Below are 27897 nucleotides of genomic sequence, written 5' to 3' on the forward strand. Positions count from 1 at the left end.
TATGATTCCAAACATTCATTTAGAATAAGAGGAAAATTATCAGGCTTTATCAAGGTTGATTCTATTGTATTCTCATGTTGATTATGTTTGTGTTGTAGGCCTACCTTTTGGATGAGAAATAAATATTTCAAACGCAATTCCAATGCCTGAACGTGCAAGCGGTCAATCCTTTTTTGCATTTTTTCGCATTAATAGCAGAAACCATTTGTTCGTCAGCAATGATTTTATGCAAACTTTCCAATTGCTTCCAGATTATTACACGTTGTGGATATATACTCCCTATCGTGTTAATTTTAAACTTGGCCTCGTCGAACTTTGAAAACATTCATATTTTCAATTGAAGCGATTTTCCCACAATAGCTCCAAAACTTTGCATTTGCAAATTTGAATTGTTTCCTGTTTTTAAAGCTTACCCACGTATTTTCATATTCAATACAAACATCAATTCAGTTTCATTTAACCGTTTGTATATATGTGAAAGCTTCAGTAATTTATTTTCCCACCAATGCTGAAAATGCGCAACGCACCTATGCAGTGTAGAATAAAACGAGAATAGCATTCACAAACGAGTAGGCCTACTCGTTATCGAGCAACGACACCCTAGATGAGGGTCTAACATAGCATGGAAAACACAAAATAAAAATAGAAAGCTTAAATTAAATATGAATATAAAAACAAAGTAGTCACCTTATATAGGGTCTCATACAGCATGAAAAAAAAACTAAAAAACTCAAATCAAATATGGAAACAAAATATTCACACTAATATATTAGAAACGTTCAAGTATCCAGAGGATGTCTGGCAAATCCAGAGACGCTCGTTATTGTAAAATAGAGACTCTATACTGTTTTCATATTAGTAGATTGAGCACAAGTAATAAACTATTTTATCAAAAAACATAACTAGAAAATAGTCTAGGGACATAATGAGTATAGGCTTCAATTGTTCAGTATTTGATTCTGTGACATGTTTACCTTCATTTTTTGACTAGATTCGGGGAACTGTGTTTGATTTATATTTTGATCTGATATTTTTTGAATTTTTTCAATTCACATTATATAGATATATACCTTTAAAATGTATAAGATAATCTTCTTGTTAATCGTTGTGGTCAAATCGATTGCTGAAGCCCAGAGTGGACTACTCAATGCTGACGCTGAAGCAAGGTGCATGGCGTGGGCAATGAAACGATTAACAGGAGCCGAAGACGTAAGTGGAAGTGAACAAAATGCTACAAATATTTTGAGACCTTTGCCCGGTAAGCTATCACATTTATCTAACAAGCGGTATAGGCCATATCATGCTTATTTCTAAGACTCGTGTATATATTTAGTGGCTGCATGCAACGACTTATAATAAAAAAAAACTTGTGCGGAGTGCGGGAGAGGATTCTGTATGATTTCTTTCTCATGTTGCGTAACAGTGCACAAAGCTTTCGTTGAAGTTTTATCTCATGTATGATGTCCCACTTGTACAAGTGTCGCCTGATAACACTAATGAATTTTTTTTTTCGTCGTAGGCCTATCTATGCTATGGATTGTTACTTACATTTCCGCTATTTCTTGTATACCTTATTCAAGTATAAACAAACGGAATAAATTATTTATATATATTCAATAGTTCGAAGAAGAATTTATTAATCAAAGTCAAACACTGTTCAAAAAATTTAGGTTTAGACGCAGCACTTTTATATCAAAACTTCAAACGTTTTAAACCGCCAAAAGTGGCAGTTTTTAGAGTTTTACGCTTTTTTCTGTAACTCATTATTTCAAACAATCCAATCTAGTTCAAACAATCCAATTTGTAAAACCTTCACAGTCGGGAAAAACGAATGCATCGAATAAAAGTCATTTCCGCAGGATCGGCAAAAAAGCCAATCCCAAATTCTCTTTTTCTCAATATTTGGCAATTAGCGTTGGGTCTAAGTCGCTAAACCCTGACTCGCGAGTCAAGGTCACAAGCCATCCGAGTCTCGGGTTGTGCCAATCAGTTGAGTTACGCTGGTGGCTTGTTGAGTACGGGTCATCTGACTCGATCCCGTCCAACGCCGGCGAGTATATTTATAGTATGTTCTTTTTAGACGCAAGAAATGAAATTGACAACGTTGGCCCGTACAGACCAGGAAAGAGAGGCCCTGCTGGAGCGAGTGGGCCACAAGGTCCCCCTGGCCCACCCGGTGTTTGCGATTGTATCCCCGAAGAAGTAATAGTATTGCAGAACGAAAACAAAGATTTAAAAGGTGAAAAACTATCTTAGTGTGTTACACACATTTCATGTAGCCAAATCCGCAAAACGTCAGAAGTGCTGTATGTCTTAACGTGTCATTAACATAGCAATAGACAGGTAAATAAATATATATGGGATTATTCCATCCAACTCTGCCGATACCTAAAAAAGTCATTGAAAATGATTAGCAATGTGAGCACAATTAAATAGATGTATTGTATGATTCCACATAGTGTTGTATAAGACAATTCATCGAATAAATACGACAGGCTAAAGCAGCAAGGGTCGGCAACCTACGGCCTGCGGAGTAATATAATCCGGCCCGCGGCGCTTCACTGAATTATAGCAACAAAACAGCTGTTTTGACGATTATATTTTTTACGTAACAGAATTCATTGTTGGACACATGTAGACTAAATTATATTATATATAATCTAACAAGTATAAAATTCACAATTACTCGTTTAATGAGCCCATAATTTGATTATAATTAGACAAATGGTAACAAAACGCAGAAAAGTTGATGCCAAGGGTTCAATGGCGCTTAAAATATTCAAATGAAATTGTTTGAGATGCAATGTAATGAGGAAATAAATCTATATTTTATTCAAGAGATGTATCACTGCTTGATTTTGATTATAAAAAGTATCATCCGTTTGGTTTTCAACTTTCTAATAATATGTGCGGCCCGCCAATGACTTGCAACCCTTACTTTTGGCCCGCGAGCGACAAAAGGTTGCCGACCCCTGGGCTAAATATAATGTCTCTGTTACAGGTGTGCTAGTTTATACAATTACAGTAAAGTAATGATAATATGTTAAAAATGTCCGTCTCTAGTCGTGCTTTTACTCCATCACTTGCTCTTATGTAACCTTATTCATTTTCAGAAAAGGTTCAAAGGATCAGAAAAACATCTCCAGGCAAGTATCTTTTCCACTGTAATGTTTTGTTTCCTCTGAAGTTGTTTCTTCAAATTTTCGTTTATATGCACAAATATAAACATTACCAAATGGTAAAATGAGGTAATATTACCATTAGACGGTGGTGCATACAAATTTTAACAAATAAAACTTATATCGTACTTCCCGGCGAATAAGTCGCTTTTCTGGACTCAAATTTTTGGCGTCTTATTGGGCGAGTATAATAATTTTCATTTTGTCGGGTCACGTATTATTCAATTCGGACCATAAAATAACTTGGGCGATAGCATCCCCATAACGTCCCGATGAGTTCAGTTAAAATAAATCGGCGTTCTCGCGCTGTGAATGTGGAATTTTTCAACGCTGTAATTACCATATATTTGAAGTTGACGCATTTGTGTGTGCATCACGAGTGAAGGGCTATTACTGATACCTTACCTTGGGCACAATTAGATTAAAATTGAAAACAGTTCGCATTCCCGTAGCTGTAATGGATTGAATATTACGCTACAACAAAACGTCATTATGGGCTATTTTAACGAATTCGCAAACGTGGGGAATGATCGGAAGCCGTTGCATGGTAATTTGAGATTCCGATTTTACTGCTCGTCTTATTGGGAGGTTATGTGCAAAAACCCATTTTTCAGACTTAAAAACGGGGCTCGTCTTATTCACCGGGTGGACTTATTCGTCGGGAAATACGGGTATATATATATCTGCATTTAGTAGACTTTGATTATGCGTCCTTCGAATCGAAGTTCGATTCCGTTTTAAAAAGTATATCTCCTATACTTAGAGACTATGTCGGTTTAAAACGATTGTAGACATTCTAACTTCATTCTATTTATTTTTGAATGACTCAAACAACAATTTATTATGCGCCTCCTTTTATTCATGTATCATATGTAATAATTATGCAATACATTTATCACCCTTAATTTAGAAACGTTTTGCCTGCTTGGGATGAAAGATGGGAGCATACCTGACAGTTCAATTACGGTCTCTTCAAACTCTGGCTCAAAAAAGTACAGCAGACTAGATCACGGATCGCATGGATGGTATCCAAACTCAAGTAAGTTATACTTTGTTGCATGTAGCCTACTCACAGATACAAACTTCGCTCGATACATTGATAAAAACATGTTTTCGATGTACGTGACACACTTTTCAACGTGGTTTGAACTCAATATCTGTTTGTGTCTCTGTCGTTACACAATGAATATATGTATATATATGTAACGCCTGGAGTATACTTGCTTTGCAGCCATAACTCTCCTATCGATTATGGGAATCTTTCTTGATGGCAAACGCTACAGCTCTGACGAAATTAATTTTTTCGTACGCATATTTCAGACAACCCCGGACACGAATGGATAATGACAGACCCTGGTAAAGTTCGACCAGTTACTGGTGTCGTAACACAAGGAAGATACAACAGTGATTATTGGACGAAACAGTTCCAGGTCGAGCATAGTCGGGATGGTTTCAACTTTACTGATGTCAAAAAGAGTGATGGGAGTGAAATGGTAAATTGTTGATCCAACCTATTTTCTTCTTCTCCCTCAGTTTGTTTCTGTCAGTTATTTGCTGCCATAAAAGTAGCCTACTGACGATTATTTGCAATATGAAACCTGCGAAACCGATGATTACACTTTGTGGATTGGGTAGGCTTACCATACGTCCCGTTTTAGGTGGAACAGTCTCACTGTTCAACGTCTTGTCCCGGCGTCCCGCCCGATCAGACAAAAGTCGCGCTTTGGCGTTCAGTCAGCATAATACACACACTTTACCAATTAGCATGTTCTCAATACTGTTGTTGCTGCGTAGCGTACCGATAGCCTACTTACTGAAGGCGGATGAGTGGTTTTGTTTGTTAGCAGATAATTGCTACAATTTGTTGCGTGTAAGCCATGTATGCCAAAAGGGTGCTTAACGTTAACGTAAATTCCTTCCTATTGAACTGAAACCGATATTTAGACAAACAGCGCATGAACTCTTGAAGGCAATATGGTCATTCAAGACAGTCGTGGTGATATTAAATGTAGGCCCCCTAATGTAAAATCGGTAAATTCAAAGTTGAAAAAAATCACGGCCATGATCTCTGGAGGCGTCCCGTTTTGAGGTCACAAAAATATGGTAACCTTGGATGGGGGGCGTCACTCTTGGTCGGTTTCAGCTTCTTCCACTGTCCAGACCATGCCTTGGTCAATCGATTTATTACTTTTAATTTTTTTTTTTAAAACTTGTGAGATTGATTATTCATCAAAACATTCGCTGTTTTACAGTGTGAACATCCCTGTTTGTTCCGCCAAGCGTGACCGCGTACGTCACGGCTATCCTTGCTTTTGATTTTGTGAAATCACTGCTAAGTGCTTTCGTTGTTATATATTTGAGAATTGCTCTCTTATTTTACGAGTACGAGGCGATCACACGCCTGGCTTACCTGTTTTTAGCGATTATTTTTTTTTAAAACTACCTGTCATTCAAAAAGTACCAATAGCTAAGTTTAGTGCAGATTTCGAAAGAGAAATGTCGGGAACGGAACTAAAAACTGACAAATAACTAGCAAAACCACGTAAACGAGTCGTAATGTTGCCAGCAGGCTTGAAAACCTTTCTGAGTGGTAAAGCGTCTGAACAGTCACATGAATTAATTGTTACATTACATCACATCGTCGAGTTGTTGGTGATTGGTCATTGTTGAGGAAAAACACTCGGAATTCGACGATCGGGGAAACTTCCATATTTGATTAGGCATTGTATAGTATATTTGGCGCTCCAGCAGTGTCGTCTACTTTACATCAAGTTGTGTAAAAGGACGGAAGGCTATGGCCAGGGGGGTACGTTCTTTTAGCTAACGCCGACAGTCCCCGAACTCGTAATAGAACCGTAAATATATACCACTACATAGAACTGAAATGGGGAAAATCGGAACAAAATTATGGCCTAACCCTAACCTGGTACACACACTGCAGGGGTACCGTATATTTGATATCTGATTGGGTTAAAGTAAGGGCACTCCATGATCATTTCATGTCAATGCTTATTCACACGTATTTTTTTCTATTTAAGGTATTCCAGGCCAACTCAGATCGAACAACCAAAGTTGTCAACAGATTTCCGAAGCCCGTTAAGACAAGATTTGTTCGAATCTATCCCATGGCCTACCATAACGGAATGTATATTCGTTTCGATGCAATCGATTGCTGAATTTAAAAAAAATGCATATTCTACTGTATAACTGATCATTCATCAAAATATTTTAATTGTTCATTGGGCATATATATACAATTGGTAAGTGTAAATCTCTCGAACAATATTTCAAAACACCCTCGAGAGTCTAGGATCCAAGATTGAATGGCCGCAAAAAATTGAGGAGGCCTTGCGGGCCGCAGTCGGAAAAACTCAAAAGTGAAAAACTGCGAGTTTACTTACTCTAAGTATATTAAAGAATGAGAGTTCACCCTGATAATCAGTCTATTGTTATGTTTAATGGGTGGCATGGAATGCGGCCCGCGTGCCAGGGTTGGACCACTCTGGTCTAGATGGCTATAAAATCATATTCTCACAAAAATGTTAATAGCTTATGACTGGTGATGATAGTTCAAATGAAAGATAGGCCAAATTTGTTTTTTGGTATAGATCAAATGTCATACTGAGTTGTTTCTGTCTTTATTGTTTTATTCTTAAAAGTAGATTGTCAGCGTTTTTAGTTGTCACGTTATAACTCGGAATAAAGTATCATATCACAGAAATTTGATTTGCGTGTTTAGGCTTTGGGGGCTTTACCATTCAACTATGTAATTTAAGTAACTCATACTCTATAACGCATACAGTATACTAAGATCGCACAAGACTAGTGGGCTAAAAAGATACAATCAGAATCGCTGGCTCATCTGCAAACCTTCACAATGTGTTTCTTCCATTTATCATATTTACTGCCAAATAAATCGCCAAATCTACGAGTGTTTCAATCTGAATACGGCATTTTGGTTTATTAACCGCTTGAACCCGGCAAGCCGGTTTACCGGCTTGTTTGAGTACGCTCTGTGCCCCGGCAAGCCGGTTTACCGGCTTGTTTTTCGTGTCGGAGGGAATCAACTTTATGATCTCGTATCTCAAGAACCACAATGAGTATTTGAATAAATTTTATATTGCATGAAAGCTTGTTATTGGGACTAATTATATTGTGATGATCGGTGCTCTAATATACGATGTTTCAGTAAAATTGGCAATTTGAAAGTGCGTATGAAATTATTGTATGATAACAAATATTTAATATAAAGAATTTCGACTTCTTGCCTAAATAGCCACATATTCAATCGGCAATATATGTGGAGAATTTGAATAGCTTTTTATATACGTATCCAAAACGATTTTACGATGAGCCATTCAAATTTTATGACCAAATATATTAGATTATCTGTAGATTTAACAGCGACGCTGCGTCAAATTGATGTTCTCATTGAAGAGCGGCAACGTCTCGTCACGCACAACTTTACGCATATTACGCAAATGCAACTAAACGTGACGATATCCGCAATAACGTTACGTCGAGATGTTATTATTTAAATGTCCGCAGGAAGTAATTAATTAACCCGATGCTACGCATTCAAAATTCGCACTACGATTTGACTTTGACTGCCCGCTCAAGCCCCATTAAGTTGTGGTTACGTATACGCAATATGAACAAGATTGTGATTTTATTAGCGGATAACGGAACAATAAAGACCATGAAAAATGTATGTACATAAAAGACTGCTTGCTAAAAATTTTAAATTGAATATTGCACTTCGTTGTGCCCGGAACAATGAAGAACATGAAAATATTAGGCAGACTAAATCCAATATTGCACTTTGTTGTGCCAGTTATACCAATGGTTGTTGGTTTCGTTACCTACACATAGGTACTCATTACAGTATTTGTACTTATATACTGTCTCGCATCGTTTCAGCAACGCTTTGTCTTTAGCAGCTGGATTGGTTTTTTGGCAATAATGTCAATTTTGCTGCATACGACGCATCTATTATTAGAACTGGCGTTTTGCGGTGGGGTATCTAGTTCTGGCGACGCATATGATCTTGTTGGAATAAGAGTTGCTCTTTCTGCATTATTAGTGCTCTCAGATATTATTCCATCCACTTGCTTCACCTAACATTCGTAAAATCAGATATTTTGATCTGCAGAACAGGCAGGTACTTATTTTGGTTGATATTTGAACAAATACTCATGGGCGAATAAAACATTTTCCACGTGAAATTTTATATGACGATATTAACTTCACTTCGCTATTACTGCACGCATTACTCGACGTCGGTACTTCAATCCATACAGGGTTAATATCATATCGAAACTCGGCGACCGATGTTCCGCTGAGAACGTCGTCGTGAAAGTTATCTTGCGCATTTTGCCACGAAATACGTTTCGAACGTACTTATCAACATCTTCTTGACGGTAGTCACGTGATCGGCTTTTGCGTAGCTGCGTAATCAGTGCGTCATGGCCGCTTATCGATGTTGTTCACCCGACACAATGATACACAATTAAATATTTAATTATAAAATTGGTTATATGGCAGCCACAATAGTAATTCGAATATCAACAAAAAGCTTATAAAAAACTCTTTATGAACATCAAATATTGGCAGTATATTTTGTACCAAACTAACAAAATTTCAAGCCAAAACTCACATACATGCAGAAAAATGACTGTTAGATTAGGGTCAATTTTATTAATTTTGACAAAATGTATTTCAAAATGGAAAATACATTCTGAATGCACGATAAAATTTCCTTTCGATTGAAATGTCTCACAACGTGCTACCTATAATTGGTAAAAAGTTACAAGCGTGCCAAATAGCCAGTATTTAGACTTATTTTATTGTTCTACCAATACGGCGCCGCGGACCTTCAGGGTGAGCGAGTAACTTCGCTCAGAGCCGTCAGAGTTCAAAGAGTTAAACGGCTGAAACCCAAGCTCACTGTTCTCTATTGTGTATTTACGTCATAACTAGTTGCTTCCCTTTGTCAATTTGTGATTTTGATGTCATAGTCTTTTACTGAATAGTTCATTACTTTTCCCTGCCCCGCGTCTTGGGGTGTCTCGCGTTACGATTGCTTTAATGGCGTCCTGCTTTAAACTTTAACAATAAACTGTAATATTACTGTGGGTTTGATAATATATTCACATTTAAAGACTATCACGTTTATTCGCACGCCTGGACCGCGACTTTTTACACGAACATGTTAATGGCGTTTATATGTATGACACGATTTTCCTAACTTGGTCATATTTCGTTCGAAGAAAGATGTTTAGTTAGGCTAATTCGTGATTAAACTTTTTATATATCAGCGTTTCCCAAACTGTGTTCCGAAAGCATCTTCGAAGTGTTCCGTGGAAAAGTGGAAAATCAAAAATAAGTCTAAAAGGGTCGGCATGGCGATCTATGGAACGTGAAGTTGTCGCCCGACTGACCGTTCGATACGGCGTCGCCGTCGGCCTAAAGTGGACTAACTCGGGTGGGGTAGTGGCATTTTCGACAAGTAACCATCGGCCTAGCTTGTTGACTGTTATTAAGTTCAGTAGCAAGTTTACAGCAATTCTTTTGATTTTTCTACAGGCAAACAAGTAGGTGTAAAGAATAAAGACAAAAGATCAACCCTTCTTCCGCCATCTCTGCCGGGTTTTACCGGAAATGCTGAAAAAATTACTCATTTTCGCTAAACTCTATCCAGTAGATAAATAAACTGCAGGTCTGCAGCTCGCGAAATTGCGACAAGTACTTCTATCTCCATTAGTGGCAAACACTACGTAATGGAAAGTAAACGACATAAAATGATAAAATGAATGAATTGATTCACATACACAGCATTTAAATTAAGAAACAATAAAACTTTTATAATAAATACAATACGTAAAATATGCAATCACATTTTAGGTATGTTTAACACAATTCTGTTAATTTTCGCGACGCATTTGGCAACTCGCCACGAGAACGCATTGGGAACCGCTACATTACACCGTGATGTTCCGCGAGGCGAGATAAAAAGTGTAAATATTACGTGGCCGAAAAAGTTTGGCAAACGCTGGTATATATGATATATTTATATTATCGCAAATTCGTGATATTTATTGAACAATACCAGGAATACAAATTTTGGAATTGAAAAATCAAATATCATGCAATTGTTACACTGACAGTGACATGACATACATCGCTATTTAAATATATATATATACGTGTTATGAATCTATAGTAAATCAAACATAATAAATTACAGACCATAACTTGCAATTGTGGGATAAAGATTTCGCAAGGAATCCATAAAATATATGTCAGTATGCGTTAGACTAGAAGTCATGATGCGTAGAAATATCCTATAAGCACAGTGTACCTGTTTCTGATGCCATAATAACGGTGTAGTTTTGTTGCGCAGATTGGGTAGTATATGTCTGTCGTGAAGATATCTTAAGTTGCGAGTAATCTTCGTGGGTATGTGTGGCATTTTGCGAATTGAATTTTGCATATTGGAAAACCTGTTAGGACAGCTATATATAAAAGGCGAATTTATGAAAATGATTAAATATATATACCGTGTTTCGTCGAAAATAAGAGAGTGTATTTTTGGAGGATGTCTTTTATTTTTATTTAGAGAATTACGAGATTTTCAAATATACAAAATATGAAAACCGATATCCATTTACTTATAAATACTACGTTTTTATTCAAAATAACTGCTAACCATAGATTCTTAATCCTTTAAAACGAGTAGGATTTTTTGCTATCGACTAGGTCTTATTTTAAGGGTAGGGCTTATATTAAAATCATTTTTAAAATTCATGCTAGGTCTTACTTCCGGGGAAACACGGTATATTATATTACAAGCAATGGGGAAAAAACTTAAGACTTGATCCTAAATATAATGTTTCCGGGATGTTATCATAGCTAAAAAAAAGTTCCCATTGGAAATCGATTTTGATTGAGCGATAATCTGAGGAGTGCGCGAATGGATTTAACTTTTCGATAGCGCATATTTGCCGAAGAACTGTCATACTTTTTGTTTGAGCGCAATGGCATGTAAGGTACATTTACATTTCAAAAGACCAGCTTTATTTTTCCAAACGTAGTATCAATTCTGTGAAAGAAATTATTGATAAGGATTGCATTTCTTATAAGAATAATGGTACTCCCGTGTATGTACCAGGTTAGGGCATAATTTAAGTGAATATACCCCCTACCCATAAGTTTCAGTCCCTTTACACAACTTGATGTAAAGTCGGCGAACTATATTAGTCACCTCCATATTGGTACACACACTTCTGGAGCGCCAGAATAATAGTGTTGTTGCGAAGGAAACTTTGCGTTAAAATGACAATGGAAGTGACGTGTTATACAGTTAGACAGACACTTCCGCCAAGTTGGTAAAACGTTGACAACAGGTGGCACGAGGACTGATTCCTTAATACACTTCTGTCTGAAACTTATGATCTCGTATATAGACGGGATAAGGCTTGTTCATGCCAAACATGACTTCTTCAAATATGCATGGTTGCCACTGACCTGATATCAGGTCGGTAGATCATTTTTCCGGCGACATCATTCGAAAAAAAATCGCTCTGTGGATTGTGACCTGGACTTTAAACTCATTAAGTACATTGCCGTTTTGTATTTATTTGCCGTAATTAGGAATTGTAGCTCTCAGTTTTTAAAATGGAATTTCAGAGGGAGAGGTATTGGAGAGATTTAGAGAGAATGTAAGTTAAAAAAACAACTTTAGCTATAATGTATTAATTCACGCGTCAACGAGTCAAAACAATTTGAGAATTAAAATTTTAAGACGTTATATTTAATAACAAAATTTACTATAACTTGATAATATCTCAAAAATTAATTTCAGAAATTGAGATAAAAGAATATTGATTGAGCACAAACTGTTTGATAGATTTTCAATAATAAATGACATTTATTGCACGAAATTTCAGAATTGTACATAAGCTATTGACAGGTGTAATATGAAAATACGTAGAAAATTGAACTTTAAAACGCAGTCGCAGTCTGACGCAGTTGACGTTTTATTACTTTGGAATTTTTTTAGCGATTAATGAGTGGTTTGTATGCGGCTCATATTATTTTTGTATAATATTTCCCATTAAGCGCGCACTGTAGGTAATTTATGGTAAAGTTCCGTTAACGGTATGTATCGGAAAATGGTATAAAACGGTATAAAATTTTGAAACCAAACAACTTTGAACTTTTAGTCAATTTGAATTAATATCTTTATCATTGCGTTTGGCAGAATTAAAAAAAATTGGCTCAACTCTTGGGTGAGGTCAGGATTGTTCAGTGACTAGACTCCAGTTAATAACGTAAACCAGGATACGGGCATATCGATTACAATATTATATATACATATATAAATTTTGAACTAGGGATACAAAAGGGCACTAATACTAAAATTTAAAAGTAAAGAATAGATGTGAAACCTTTGATACAGGAGGGCCAGATGAAAATGACTGGATAAAACCGCGGGTCGCACCTTTATTTAAAATAGGTTTCTAATAGTTGCAGGCACAAAAATTTTGATCATATGACAGTTGTTCGTTTCGCAAAAGCTAGCTTGTTAGCGCATTGTGACGTCATAGACATATATAACAAATCGGACTTAGGTACAGGCTTCGCAACGCAAGTGATTGGATTTACTAAATTAAAAACTCGTTTCGCGGACCACACTTCATTCAAAATTGAGACTTTTTCGCGGGCCGCAGCTTGCCACCCCTGCTGGAAACTATAAAAGTGAAGAAGAGAAATAAAGGATTTGAATATTAGTTTCAAACATATAGACACGCTTGTTATTGGAAGTTTCCTTGATAAAGCAAATTGTGTTGGTAAAAGACAATAAACGATCATTATTTCAACAAATGTTTTCAAACAAACACAAACTAATTCTTTCCATAGAAAGTACATAAGAATAGCATTATACATTGATGAAAATTGTGGATGAGTCATCATGGTAGACGTAACGACAGACCTCATAAATACAACGTAAGTATATTATCTTAAAATGAATTTATTAATAGTGGAATATGTTTTAATGCTTTATATTTTTTAGTGCACAGGACCGTCCTTTCAGCGAAGGTGGAAGTGTTGTGACCGCAACATTGCTCCTAATGATGATGATATTTGGAATCATGGGAAACCTCGTTACCATCATCGTAATTGCGGCATCAAAGAGTTTAAAGTGAGTGGTAAATAAACTTAATATTGAGACATTATCTTTTCGAAAATTTAACACAAGTTAACCAGTAGGCTAGGCATTGAAGAGCTGACGAGAAAGAGTGAGAATTATCTACAGTGGTTCTCAACCTTTCTTTCGAGCGACACAAATTTAAAAAAGAAGTTTTGTAAAATCTCCCGACTCAAGGATATACTCAAATATTAAACGTGTAGTGCTTTTATTACCAAGATTTAAATGTATACTAAAAACAATCAATTTTATATTTATTTCTCCAGCTTATTTTTCGATCAGCGAGTGTTTGATATCGACGCGTGGCTTTACTTGAGCAAAATAAATGCTGCCAAGTTTTTACACAATGATACCCACACATGCAATCACTATTGAGAAACACCTCAATAGAATTATATAAATTAAACAATAGAATTTACTATATAATAAATTAGTAAGTTTCAGCCATAGGTTGGGAAACACTAATCTACATGGCGAAGGTGCGATATTTAATAAATAAGACTGCCATTCAAGGGATCGAACTATCTTTCATAGTTTCACTCAAGGTGTTCGCGATATCACATATATTTTTAAGAGTGTAATTATCGAATACACAAGCACAAAAACAAATATGACAACCATGTATTAAAATCTTACACTTATTTCGACAGATCGGTCTTCAATTTACTTATCATCAGTTTATGTGTATCTGATCTTCTATCAGCTATCGTAAGCCCTCTAGCACTTTACAGACGAACTTGGGGATTTGAGGAATGGCTTCTTCCGAAAGAATTTTGTAATGTATGTCATTCTGATTGCCATCGACTTCAAATAATTTTTTATTTCAGCGTTTTTATATTGTTATATAAATATATATGTTTTTTTGTCTTCTGAATATCAGAAATACTTTTGCAGTAATATTCTTGGCTTTTTTTTCTATTGAAGTTGCTTTTAATTATGCACTTGAGCGAATAGAGCTAAACTTGAATGTAAATTCCGCTTTGTCTTTTGTTGATATATTCTCGCACGAATATTTTATCTTTTTTAAAAAGTAATACGCAAAAAATCTGAGTCATTTCAAGCAAATTAATAAATAGAATGTGCAAAAATAAAACAACGATTACAACAATACACACTTCACCGATTATTTCCATGTAAGTATCAAAAATAGATCCATCATATCACGACATTAGTTCATGACCTGACTTTCAGTGAAGAAATAATCAATGCCGCCTTGGTCTTCGAAAAATAGCGTTTTCATTGATTGTATGCACAATTATTAATCCGGTCGAATTACCATACATTAATATTAAAGGCAACTTTTTGTGTACGGTGCATATTCAATTCCAAATATTCAGTTTAATTATTGTATATTTTTGAAATATAGCATCAAAAAGTAATTGGGCTTGTTCTGTTCCAGCCAAGCCCGAAATGGCACAGTGACTCGAAGGCATAATTAGTATTCCATTGATTAATCCGTTGAAATATTTGTACAGTATTTCGATTTCTCATTATTGCACTGTTACCTCTCTCTTTTCAAAAATGTTAAGTTATTTTTCATACTCAGTAGGTGATAAATATTTCAGATGAAATGCAAGAACCCCACTTTAACTCCAAATTATAAAATAACAGTCTTTTGCAAAGAATTAAGAACGGAAACCTAGAACGGTAAATTCACCCGCCATATTAGTAAAAAATTTTCTTGTTTTTTTCCAATAGCTTTTTATGGCAACTGATATATGGACGAGCGGAGTAACTACTCTTCACATTTTGCTATTCTGTATCATACGATTTATTTCAATGAAATGGCCGTTCAATTATAAAAATATAAGAAAAATTCACGTCAAGGTATGTCAAAAAAGTACTCCCGAAGTATGTGCACCAAGATGGCACACAACCTGAATGTGTATGTGTACCAGGTTAAGGTTCAGGTTGTACGCCATCTTTGTGCACATACTTCGGGAACGCAGTCAAAAATGACGGTTGTATGTTCAGAGTAAATAAGTAAATACATTGTGTTCATCCGTATATATTTTCAAGACTCGTTATATTCAACAATGATCAATGTATTATTGTTAGTTCTCCGTTTCCGTCTGTGGAATGCGAATTAACCTCGCAACCTTTCACCCTCAAGATTAGAAATCGTTTCTCCACTGTGTTAATAAATAAATCATTTACTTTAGGCCCTTGTCATCTCCATATGGGTTGTTGCTTTGTGTTGCGGTGGAATACCAGGTTGGTTCGCATATAAAGCTGGAAAAAGACCACCAAATTCGAAATGGCCTGCATGCACGTTGGACCCTGACTGGTAAGTGTTCTGGATACCCAAACAAATATTTTTTCCCGTAGCATTCAGGCTTATGTTTTCTTCTTCCTTCCGGTTTAAAACTCCAAAATGTCTATCTAATTACAACTTTGTGTCAGAAGTTGGGTCTCATACAGAACACCATTAAAGCAATAAACGATAATATCGGTCGGAGACCGAAGACTTATCGATCGAAACTGCGGTTTCGATTCACGACTCTATAGTGACACCGCGTGTCCCATCACTAATTAATTAATACCTCGCTAATTATACGACATATTTCATCCAAAATCAATAGCTTCTGGTCCGAGATATGATGAATGCACATGCAAAATTTGGAGCAGATTCGACCTCGCTTTCGTGAGATATCGCGTGCATCTAACAGACAGACAGACAAATACCTATCAACATACTTACCGATCGAAATCGATAAGTAACAATATCGTAGCCAACATCTAGCAAAAATATAATATCTGATATCTCATATAGTAGTTCAACATTGAATATTCCATGAACATTAAAATTATAACCTAGTCTAATCATCCCAGAATATGAACTTGAATTAAAATCTGTGAATAAATCCAAAACTTGAAAATGCTTTTTATATATAGGTTATCGCAGTACAGAATATACTCAAAAATCGTATTTCCTGTATTTATTCTTCTACCAATGATAGCAATTTTTATACTTTCAATCGCCATCATATTGTTATTAATAAAAAGAAGAACCATGAGGTCGGAGAAAAAGATTCCTCCAATGCGTAAGTACAGTCTTATTTCATAATTCAAGGTAGCACTACTTCAAACACCGTGAATTTTTGGCGAGACCGCATGCTATAGAATCGAAAGTTAAAAAACAAGATGAAAACGTAACAGCAAGTTATCACATTCAAAGTTTTAATTAAATAATATATATCATTACGCAAGAAATAATATGTTTCGTGTATTTTCTCTAATGTAGCCGAAGCAGCCAGTAAACAAATGGAAAGTAACAGCAAGTTATCACATTCAAAGTTTTAATTAAATAATATCATTACGCAAGAAATAATATGTTTCGTGTATTTTCTCTAATGTAGCCGAAGCAGCCAGTAAACAAATGGAAAATATTCGGAGAAAATTGCAAAAGAAAGAAAACAAAGCCATCCTTCAACTTTCTCTCATCGGTGGATCTTTCATGTTTGGATATATACCGATAATATGTAAGATACGTATACCGATAATATGTAATCATTGCATGTACTTTGTGGGAGTAAGGAACAAGCATGTACCTTGTCGTTCGACGCTATAAGTTTGGATGCAACGGTTTAATTCCGAATTTACAAACTCTTTCGAAATTCTTATATTTCGTTTAGTCGTGGTCTTTAGATACAATAGGAATTGACTTTAACCAGGTAATATAAGATATGATTAGGCCATTTCCTGATGACATTTATGGATGGAACGTTATATATATATACTTACAGAACGACTACCAGCAACTTTCCACTTCTGTATATTTCTAGTTTCAAAAATGATTATAGTAGTACCTCTCATTAAGTTTATCAAATGCTCATTTGAATATAAAAAGGGAACGCACAATGAAATAATAATGATTTTACGTATTTTTAGGTTATAATTTCTACACAACAACTGTGGATACAACAACAATAAAAAAAGAAAGAATAGTTGATTGGAATTTTGGGATGATTTCCTATATTTTACTGCGATTCTCAGAATGTCTCAATCCAGTATTTTATAACAAAGCATCAGGGTGGGTGAAAACAATTTGTCCAATCGTAGATTAGTTTGAATTGCTCCGCAAATTTTGTGTAATGTTATTAAATTAGTGATTGTGTATACTCGTAACAATTCAATTATAGGTCTACCGGTATCTTCCCCTTCCGGTGCCCCCTCTCCCAGCCCGCGAATTTCCATCCGCTTCTAAATTTGCCCCCACCCCCTTTGTCACTCAACTTAGGAAACCACTGTGTTAAATGAACATTCTCTTCAAAATTGTCTGCGGAATTGGGCTGGGATACGTGAAAACGGAACCACAATTGTTTTTTCGAACTAGGTTGAAGAGCCTCCCTCAATTCCTCAAACTCAATGGTCGTAATCATAGGCGAGCACTATAGAAAAAATAAATAAAATAATTGGATGAAATTCTAAATTAAACCAAACTTGGTTCAAATTTTAACGTCGAGTCTCTCCGTTAACCATATTGTAAATCATGAAAAATAACATCAAAGTCAAGTTTAGGGAATTGTATTTTTCGAATTGCTATTCTAGAAGCATATTAAAACCCCCCATTATTTTGCAGAAAAATGAGAAAAGAGACTGTTAGTTTACTTCGAAAACTTTCCAAGTGCCAATGTTTACGCAAAAAAAAATCCAATGGAAATATGATACAGTATCAAACAAGAGATTCGTCATCGAAGACTGGAACACTACAAATTTAAATGTATCTATGTATGTTCATATATTATTGTAATTCATTGATTAAGCGCATATATGAACATTATGTATTCATGCTCCAAAATTAGTTTATAAAAATACTGAATAACTTTGAATGTGCTTTATATTCGTAGAATGCATTTTTATAATTTTGTACAATATTTTAATATTAAAGATGAAACTTCAATAGACTTGTGTTAATTTTCCGCTGCTCAATTCACACTCAGCCATGAGTCTAACACGGCATACATTGGGGATAGTATATCTTCATGGTAGCTGAAACATTGAAAAATATTGATGAAAAAACTGGCAACTCTCAACCCGATCGGTTTAGACCAGGGTCGGCCAACCTTTTTGTCCGAAGGGCCACATGTGGTTCATTAATAATTGCGCGGACCACTTGACATGGTAATTATGATCTAGTTGTGCTACACTGATGAGTGGTTATTAAAATGAAAAAAAAAATACCTCCCATTAAACTTTCTTAATTATTAGAACATTGAAACTGTTGTTTCCCAACCATTGATGGAGCGCCATCAGTGGTTATTCCCGAAAGTTTTGCCAAAGACAAGCCAAGATGTTTGATCATTTTTATCACATCTCTCAAACCAATGCCTCTAGTCGTACCCTTAACAGGGACAATGGCTGCGAGCTCCACGGTAATTTCACATCATATCATTAACTATCTGCAAGAAGATCGCAAGTCGCCAACTGAGCAGTAAACAAATACGATACAAAATTTCCCGCTTTTGCAATTAAAATTTCCGCAATAGAATTCCCAAGCTCTTCAACACGACGAGTTATGGTCTGTCTTGACAGGCTATTTTTGCAAACACCTCTTTTATTTCCGGACGTAAAACATTTGCAATCCGAACAATACAAATATACATTCCCGAATTCTTTATCTGAGAATGGCTTCGATTGTTTTACGATGACATCATACAGAGCAGTAAAAGACCAAGTGTGTAAGCAACTATGGCATCTTTATGTATCGATATCTCCTCTCAGTTGGTTTCGATTCAAAATGGCACTCATGGCTCGTTTGGAAGGGCTGGCAGAGCGCAATTCAGGGAAATAAACAAATCGTTTGTATCACATCTTTGTATAGGCCTACTACTTCACTCGAAAAAAAGTTTTACTTAATTTTTCTATAAAATTCTGAAAATCAGCGCGGGCCACATATGACCCTCGGGGCCACGGGTTGGACGACCCTGGCTTAGACAATGGTTTTTTAATCAGTCATGTTACAATTATCGAACTAGAAATTCTCAGATATGTGGGAACGAAGACCGCGCATCGGTACCGGTACGACATGGGTTCATTGAAACGAAGGCCGCGCATCGGTACCGGTACGACCTGAGATCATAAAATTTGCTGGATCGGCGGACAAAAATACGGGGGTGACCAAGCCAGAAGGAATAACAATGTGCTTCAATACAATTTTATGTCGAATTTTCGTATACAGCACAGAACACGAACAAAAAAAGTGAAGAAAATAAATACAAATTTTCCCAACTATAACATGATGAACCCCAACAAAAATAACAACAAGGATCGTTTAAATGCTGAAATTGCTATCTTCAATGCGGTTATATGTTGTTCTCTGAAGGCGTTTCGCTCAAAAACTCCGCACCACAGGCGAGAAGAAATGAATCACTTTCAATCGTCGGAAAGAGGCCTAGAGGGGTCACGTGCTAGCATCGTAACAAAATTCACATCTTATTCACTGAGCTCGTGATCTTGAACGGTCATTCAAAAATTAACATTCTTACTAAAGTTAAAAATCACAATGACGTCAAATTTAGTCACAAGGAAGTCCATTATGACGTCATAATAAGACGGTTATCTCTATAAATGTACTGAGGCGTCCCGCATTGAATTTAACAAATCTTCAGATTAAGCTTATTTGGTAATAACTTTAAATTTGAAAGAAATTAATAAACTCAAAATTATATTAAACCGCCAGGGTGCTGGAATACGTGACCTCGTATTCGGTGACGGGATTCATATTTTGGGAACAAGCTATCTTTCATATCGAACTCACAAACAACACAACAGTTTCCCTCATTTCTGAAAATATATGTATGCACTACGTGAATTTCATTAATTAACATCATACACTTCGATCCCAGGAATTTACACTCTTGAAAAAAGCAGGCTTGGATGAGATGTATTTTATTTTACAAACATTAGATTTTATATTGCCTTATAATATTCCACAAGAGCGAATAATAAAAAACACAGAATTCATATCAAATCATTGTTAATAATCTTTCCGCAAAATAAACTAAATAAAAATCATGGCACAAAAATATCAAGCGAGCGGCAAGTACTAAGCATGTTTGTTACTGCAGAGTTGTTTGGTAAATTTTTCATAAAGTAAATAACAGTGATGATATAGTACGTATGACCAACTCCAGTTGGCAAAATAAAAAATTGAAGTCAACAAATACTGCAATGTGATATGTATATTGTAAATTCCTAACAAAATTACACTTATAAGATTTTACAAATGGAATATTAGTATGAATATATATCAGTGATGTTCAAAACTAGAAAATTTATCATATTTTCAAACCGAGTGTATTTGTGAGTACAAATTGCATGAAACAATGCATGTATATTTTTCGGATCCTAATTTTGAAAATGTGCATGTTTTTGTTATTTTTGTAATTTATACAGGGCATGACCCAAATATTGTTTTCGTTCAACTTGATTCAAAATGACCATTTTTATAAAAGTATTTAAATCATATGAAGATCTTACCTCCCAAAGTATTTTCATTTGATCCAAGTATTCCTAAATCATTTATAGAATAAAACATTCCGAGCCAAGTCAAGTGAAATAAATGCAAATGATATAATACATCTAACAATTACAGATTTAACAAACACATTTCACTCAACCAAGATATAAAATGAACAAAATAATGCAAAGTTTACGAGAACAAAAAATTGAGGCAAGTTCATAGTTCAATAAAAAAGTTAAACAGTCATGGGATATACAGTATATAGATACATAAAGAGAAATGTTTGTTTTTTTAGCATATTATCATTAGCATAATCTGCAAAGGACAGAAATGACAACATAACATTGGACACAGAATTGGATATCTGATTATTTCCAGTCAAAAATTCTAATATTTATACTGATTTAAGGATAGACAATGTGTAGTCTTATACAAGTATTTTTACAAATCCTAAATCCTGGACTTGGATAGATAGCTTCTTCCAACAAACCCAATATGCAAAACATGAAATAAAATTCAGAAGATATCCAACTTGATAAAAAGCTTGAATAAAAAATCAATTTCAAAGCTCTAAAACTTTGTATGGGGGATAAAACCTACAATACTAAGTATAGACATCCATCTTATTAAAAACTAAAAATTGCAATAAATCAAAATAAATATGATATCATATTTAGAAAAGACCACCAACTAATATTGCATTGAATATGATATGAACGAAATGATATGAAACTGTTAATAAGTCATCAAATTGATAACACATGACTGACCAGAGTGTGTATCAAGGAAAAGAATTACGGTAACTATAATCCTTATTCACACTTGAATTGGAATGTATATTTACTCATCAATTGTTGTGGAATGACCTGCTGAGTTGGGGTTTCTGGACACACAATAAATGTGAGTAACCACAATTCACGATCGGGCTTTCCTTTGAGCCATCATTTGTCTGGTCCATTGTACTTCACCTTTTATTAAATCGATGCAAGTTTGGTTATTTTTTGCTGATCCTTTAAGGTTATATCCTTTCATTACAACGCCACGTGGATTATATACTTTATTCGATGCTTCTTTTATATACCTATTACTCACGGCACCACCATCAATACAATTGTGTTGCAGTTCGGCATTCATTTTTTCCAGAATTTTCATATCAGCTTTCATTTTCTCATAACCATACGCTTCGACCTTTTTCCAAAAAGTGCGATTAAAATGTTGATAAACTGCTGCATCAGCTTTGTTCCATTCATAAATTTTCTTTCTCACTCGATCGGTTAACACAGTCTTCGGAGAATCTCTCGCATTTGTTTTTAATGCTAAAATATCCGCCATAGACCAACATAAATGTTCTCTCAGTAGCAACATCGACTCGGCAAAATAATCAGACAACAAAACAAGATCGAAGATCTTATCAAGTTCGCTAATTGCTTGTTGAATATATTTGTCATCGTCGCTCAAGTTGTCATAACCCATATCAAAGAATACTCCATTCTTTGCAAACCACCAGAATCGCCCATCATTTCTACCACGGAAGAAGCTGGGAAAAATGTTGAACAATTCAATTATCAGAAAACATCAGATTTAAAGATATATATATTAGAGTACAAATAAGATAAATGGAATGGAAAAATTTTCCCAATAAAAAGGACAATTATTCTATTCTCATGTCCCTCACTTCACCTACCAAAATAGGCAGTTGTGTATACTGGAAACTGAAAGCAGTTCTTTCAAAAATAACATTGCAGCAGTATTCTAATTCCATGAATAGAGCCTCAATGTGGAATGTTGACATTCTCAGTGATTCTCACACTATATTCTTTTGTATACTTGTATGTTTTAAAATTTTTCTCAAAAGAATTTACAGTCTCCACAAAACAGGTGAAGTTAATTGTGATTTCCCACCATAAAAATATCAAAAAAAGTAAGATGATACATAAAAAATATTTCAATGAAAACTTACTGATCAGTGTGATTCAGCCAATATTCCAACGAGTTTGGTCTCTTATTGACTCTTGAAAACGGAGTACTATCATAATGTAGATAATCGAACATAGATTCGAAAAGAGAACTTGGTTCTCTTAGGATTGTGACATAGGTTGAATTTCTTGGCATTACTTTTTGTAATTCTGGATAATTCAAGACCATATGATGACATAATATATTGATGGGTTTTGTTGCAGGTCCAACAAATTGTGCTTGAAATTTATGTCCATAATGAAATCTTATATCTTGAGTATTCGATAATCCAACTGTTAAATCAGCTTTGTTCGCATATCGAAGCAAAACATTTTGGACGGCTGAACTAGCGGTTTTATGTGTTTTAAGAAACATGATATCAGAACGAGGAGAACAAATTCCATTCGAATTTTCATTGAAATGATGATCTCCTCTAAGAACTTCCCCTACTTTTTCCGCTTGTTGAACATCGAGTGAACTAAAAAAAAGTGATATAATAATGTAAAAGATTACATTGAAAAAATACAATAATTATTATATATATATTATGCATATATATATATATATATATATGTTATAAATATATATTATACAAGTATAATGTAGCACGATACGATTGGAGGCCAAATTGACAAAAATATGAAAAAGATTCATGGATATTCCATTCTTAAAATATTAAACTAATTGACTAATGTTTTATCAAAAGCCATTAGGCTGTAAAGGGAGAGACCGTCTGATTTTATTTTCGCATTACCTTCCATCATCATTTTCCATTCCACAAGTTTTAGGCCAATTTTATTTCTAGTTAAATGTCAGAATGAGCTGGGAAAGTAAGGGCTAAAACTCTGGCGCTGGTTAACACACAATTTACACTACAGTAATGCATTACACTATTATGTATTACACCATTACGGTACCTGTCATCCGAGTGGTATTGTATAACACGTTTGTGCATTTGAACCATCTCTGGAGCATTCAATCGTCTCCTCCAGTAGTAGCCGACCCATGTTCCAATCGAAAATGAACAGAGAGCAAACAATACAAGCCTAGAATTAGAAAGAACCATATCCTGCCAAAGTAACAACGGAAATATAGAAGACCGCTTCGCACCAAAGTTACGTACGGTACCGTTACCCCAGCCCACACTCAGCCTGACGTCAACGGGTTAACCAACTATTTTACTGACTTTATAAACGTTATTACATAAAAACTTGGTAGCTCTGACAATATAGAGATCATATCTGATATACACAACGCAAATGCAATACGGTACCAAGCACGTCCCTTTTACCCGTAGTACGGTATGGCCTGACAAAAACGAGTGTGGGCTAGCGTCACACGAGTGTGGGCTGGCGTTCTGACAATCTTATACGATAAGTTAAGGCATCCTAGACGTTCACAGATTACTAAATTACATATATCCATGTTTAACTCAGCACCAGAACCTCTCAGAGTCCGGCAATTGATAGCACAAAATGGCCACAACTGCCGGGAAAATGAATCAAAATCAACTGAACAATAATATCTCTATACAGTGTTGCCAGATATGATGGTAAACAAGCATGAAATTCACCGTCGCGAAAACAAGAAAATTAAAATCTAAGCTAAATATCACAACTGTTCTTTTTATGAATAAAAAGTAGTTGTAAATAAACCATACCTGATTTGCACAAATACATCATGTAAAATGAAATATAAACATGATAAAAATATTTCACCAGCGAGATACATTGTAGAAATTCAGGGATATCCCATAGAAAAAAAATAACTAGACCTGATAGAGAAAAAGTAACATCATTTCTGGAATCAGCGCCCTCAAATTTGTTAAAAACGGTTAAAACATCTTAGGCATCATGAAAAAAAAAATCCTTGCTGCTTCAGCCAGCCTCGATGATTTTTCTATTTTCTTTCACATTTCATCTACTGTTTCCGTTGAGGCCTCGCTGAAATTATATCTCCACTCACTTATATTTCTTTCACTAATAGGGCTGGGTTTATTTTCCATTTTTAACTTCTTGGAACTTGACTGCTGTTTCTATTTTCAGTAAATTTCTGCTTCAGTCAGTCCACATGGTTTTTCTATTTCATTTCATCTCTATTTTATATTCCCTTGACTTTTGAGTCTTAATTTTGCTTTTTGCCTCTATTTTACTTCATTTTTTTTTTCATTTATTCATTTCATATTTTCATTTTATTTTCCTTTTTTTCATTCATTTCATTTCATTTTATTTTTCATTAATTCATTTCATATTCATTAATTCCTTTTTCCTTAGGCCCCTCGCTGAATTTTTATTATTTAGTTCCTCGAATTTTTCTATTTCTATTTCTACTAATATTTTTTTACTATTTCTATTTCTACTAAATCTACTCTATTCTACTAATACTAAAATACTAATAGCGTTTATTATTTTTATAGCATTAGACTTTCTTACGTTCCGCAATTTTCACTCTCGCTTGTTATTTATTTTTTTCATTGACTTTTTTATGCCTTTCCCACCCTCGCCCCGATCACTCTCACTTATCTTATTAGCTATTTTAATTTTTTCACTCTCGCTCCTTATATCTCCCGCCCCGATCACTCCACTCTCACTTTTCTTTTTCGCTATTTTTCGCTTTTTCTTTCGGCCTTCAACTACTTTTCATTTTCACAATTTTTTTTTTATATTCGTAATTTTCACTCTCGCTCCTTGTCTCCCCGCCCCGATTCCCTTCTTTTTATATTTCTTGGGGCTATTTTTCATCCTCACGCTCGTCTTATCTGACCGCTGATTTATCATTTATCTTCGATGCTGGCCCCATTGGCTGCTTGCTCTCCCATCAATTACGCTAATCTTCTTTCTATTCCTGCTTGGCTCTCTTCTATCGCCTGCCCCCATTTTTATGGTGTTTGAGGCACCTCCATTTCTTGGCCTCGCTGATTTGACTCTCACTTGCCTCCTCGCTTATCTTTGCCCCGCCCTGAGCAGCTGGGTTCTATCACCTTTCATTCTCTGCTCTCTTTGGCTGCTGTTCTCACCTGCCCTTTCCCCCTAGACCGTCTGCCCAAGCTGCTGGTCAACCACCTACGAGACTCAACCTATTATGTGGGTTCGAACCACGGTCCTAATGTTTGACCATGTCTCTACGCTTCCCCTGAGCTACCGCTACTGGTGAGGATCGGTTGATTAGAATCTTACTTAATTAACGATGTCACGCTTGGCAGCCTATGACGAGGCTAATTACTCTCGAAAAATTACATTGAACATGCTTCGTTGATTCGAAGCAGGTGTATTCATACTGAAAGCGTTCATCTGGGACTATGAGGTGCGTTGCTTCAACAATTTAATGTGTTAATTACCCTTTTTAATTTTTTGTTTCATTTTAGTTTATTTTTTTATTAATGAAAATGCTAAGATAATTCAAATTAGTGAATGTACAAACCAAATTTCTGACTGTCAAAGGAGAAATACTAATTTGATTCTTTCTGTCTCTTGTGCTAACTGGCCGTCGTATTTCTTGTTTACTTTTCTGAATTTATAAAACATCTCAGATCAAAATTGGAGCGACGTTATGCCCTGTTATAGATTGAAATGATATCATACACACTAAAGAAATGAAAAACACCTTAAATTTTGTCTGAAGAGTAGTGGGGTGCCTAGAGGGGGCGGAACGGGCAGCACGTTGTAGGGGCAGCAAAACCATGCTGTAGAGTAGGCGTTGTTATACGTGTTTTTCCCGATTCGTATTAAATCGAAAGCTGACATTATGAGTGACCGACTGTGATGACGGAGAGTCAACGATGGATGTTTGATGTAAAGTAGACAAACAAAATTAGGTATTACTTATCGATCTTGATCGCTAAGTATGTTGATAGGTATTTGTCCGTCTGTTAGACACTTTCGTCAATGGTCGGAATAAAATTATGGCCTAACCCTAACCTTGTACACAAACTACGGGGTTACCAATTTTACATAGATGGCGAACATGAAATTTCACAATTTTCAAACTACAACAACATGTCTTTCCGATCAAGAGGGAATAAATTTTATTATTAAAAAATACAATACATCATACCATTAGGGTTGTTCGGAACACAAATTTACATTATTATGCAATCCGTTACTGGAAAATCCCAACTTGGCAAAATCTTTAATCTATGCTACTTGGTTGATGCCAAATTCGGGTCTCAGAATAGACCACTTGTAAATTCGAACATTTCAAAAAATTTTCCCTAAATCAAGAATCTAACATTCGTAACAATTCCGAATTTATATGACAAAAACTCCTCCGATTCATCAATTTGATTCATTTTATCTCTTGTGCAAACTGACCCTGTTATCTCTGGTTCACAGTTTCTAAATTTATAAAACACCTCCAAAAAGTGTTGGAATTGGTGTGGCAATGCTCGTTTAAAGATACTCCCGCAGGCATTAAATATTACACGCTGTAAATTGCGCGTACGATGCATCTCTCTACAGTCTTCACGCCAATACTGAGCAAATCAATGTCAAGCGGGTCGACTACAGAAATTTCTGTGGTTACCCCTGACTAATACGGACAGTTCAACTTGGGAAGGAAGACGTAATTTAACGATAACCCGAATTGATCTGTCATCTCGATATAGACACTGTCAAATTCGAAAATAGAAAACAAAAACATTTTTTTATGAAAAAATATTTATTATTTTCACACAAAAAATAGACGTTGTATATTTCAACAATCAAAACTAATTTGTATAAAAAAATAGTTTTCCTATAAAAGTTATCTGAATATTCTACCGAGCTTCCAAGTGGACCCAGGAGGTGTCGGTTGACCCACTCGTTAGGACTTGTAGATGGGGTCCTATCGCGCTCCAGGAAACTCTGAAACGCCCTATACCCATTTTTTAGAGCCAAACAAATACAACTATTTTAGGGAATTTGGCAAGCAGGAATCTGGCAGTAAGAGCAGTCAGGATAATCGAAAAGTTTGATTGCCAACAAAAAGAGGCTGGTCAAACACGCCCTACAAATTTTGTTATATTTGAATTTGTACACAAAAAGACTATTCTCATGAATATAACAATTCGGATAGGAGATCGCAACAACATTTAATAATCAGTATTAAAA

General features: G+C 35.4%; 3 protein-coding genes across 3 annotated transcripts; 2 read left to right on the forward strand and 1 right to left on the reverse strand.

Moving 5' to 3' along the window:
• Window positions 1-1061: 1061 nt before the first annotated feature.
• On the forward strand, window positions 1062-7016 carry LOC120332293 (lactadherin-like). Its single transcript, XM_078119279.1, has 6 exons — window positions 1062-1258; window positions 2081-2239; window positions 3114-3146; window positions 4090-4218; window positions 4500-4672; window positions 6218-7016. The coding sequence occupies exons 1-6, from the start codon at window positions 1078-1080 to the stop codon at window positions 6353-6355; spliced, it is 813 nt and encodes a 270-aa protein (XP_077975405.1). The 5' UTR covers window positions 1062-1077; the 3' UTR covers window positions 6356-7016.
• A 6092-nt stretch (window positions 7017-13108) lies between these two features.
• LOC120333141 (alpha-1A adrenergic receptor-like) lies at window positions 13109-18110 on the forward strand. Its single transcript, XM_039400495.2, has 9 exons — window positions 13109-13187; window positions 13255-13383; window positions 14040-14169; window positions 15088-15216; window positions 15552-15676; window positions 16285-16433; window positions 16749-16871; window positions 17281-17422; window positions 17972-18110. Exons 1-9 carry the CDS (start codon window positions 13153-13155, stop codon window positions 18108-18110), a joined length of 1101 nt encoding a protein of 366 aa, XP_039256429.2. The 5' UTR covers window positions 13109-13152.
• Window positions 18111-20264: 2154 nt separating this feature from the next.
• Window positions 20265-23914, reverse strand: LOC120332749 (galactosylceramide sulfotransferase-like). Its single transcript, XM_039400063.2, has 3 exons — window positions 23728-23914; window positions 22815-23288; window positions 20265-22391 (listed from the first exon to the last, which is right to left on the reverse strand). Exons 1-3 carry the CDS (start codon window positions 23874-23876, stop codon window positions 21770-21772), a joined length of 1245 nt encoding a protein of 414 aa, XP_039255997.2. The 5' UTR covers window positions 23877-23914; the 3' UTR covers window positions 20265-21769.
• Window positions 23915-27897: the final 3983 nt, after the last annotated feature.

The sequence above is a fragment of the Styela clava genome, chromosome 13, assembly GCF_964204865.1.
Source record: "Styela clava chromosome 13, kaStyClav1.hap1.2, whole genome shotgun sequence".
Lineage (NCBI taxonomy): Eukaryota > Metazoa > Chordata > Ascidiacea > Stolidobranchia > Styelidae > Styela > Styela clava.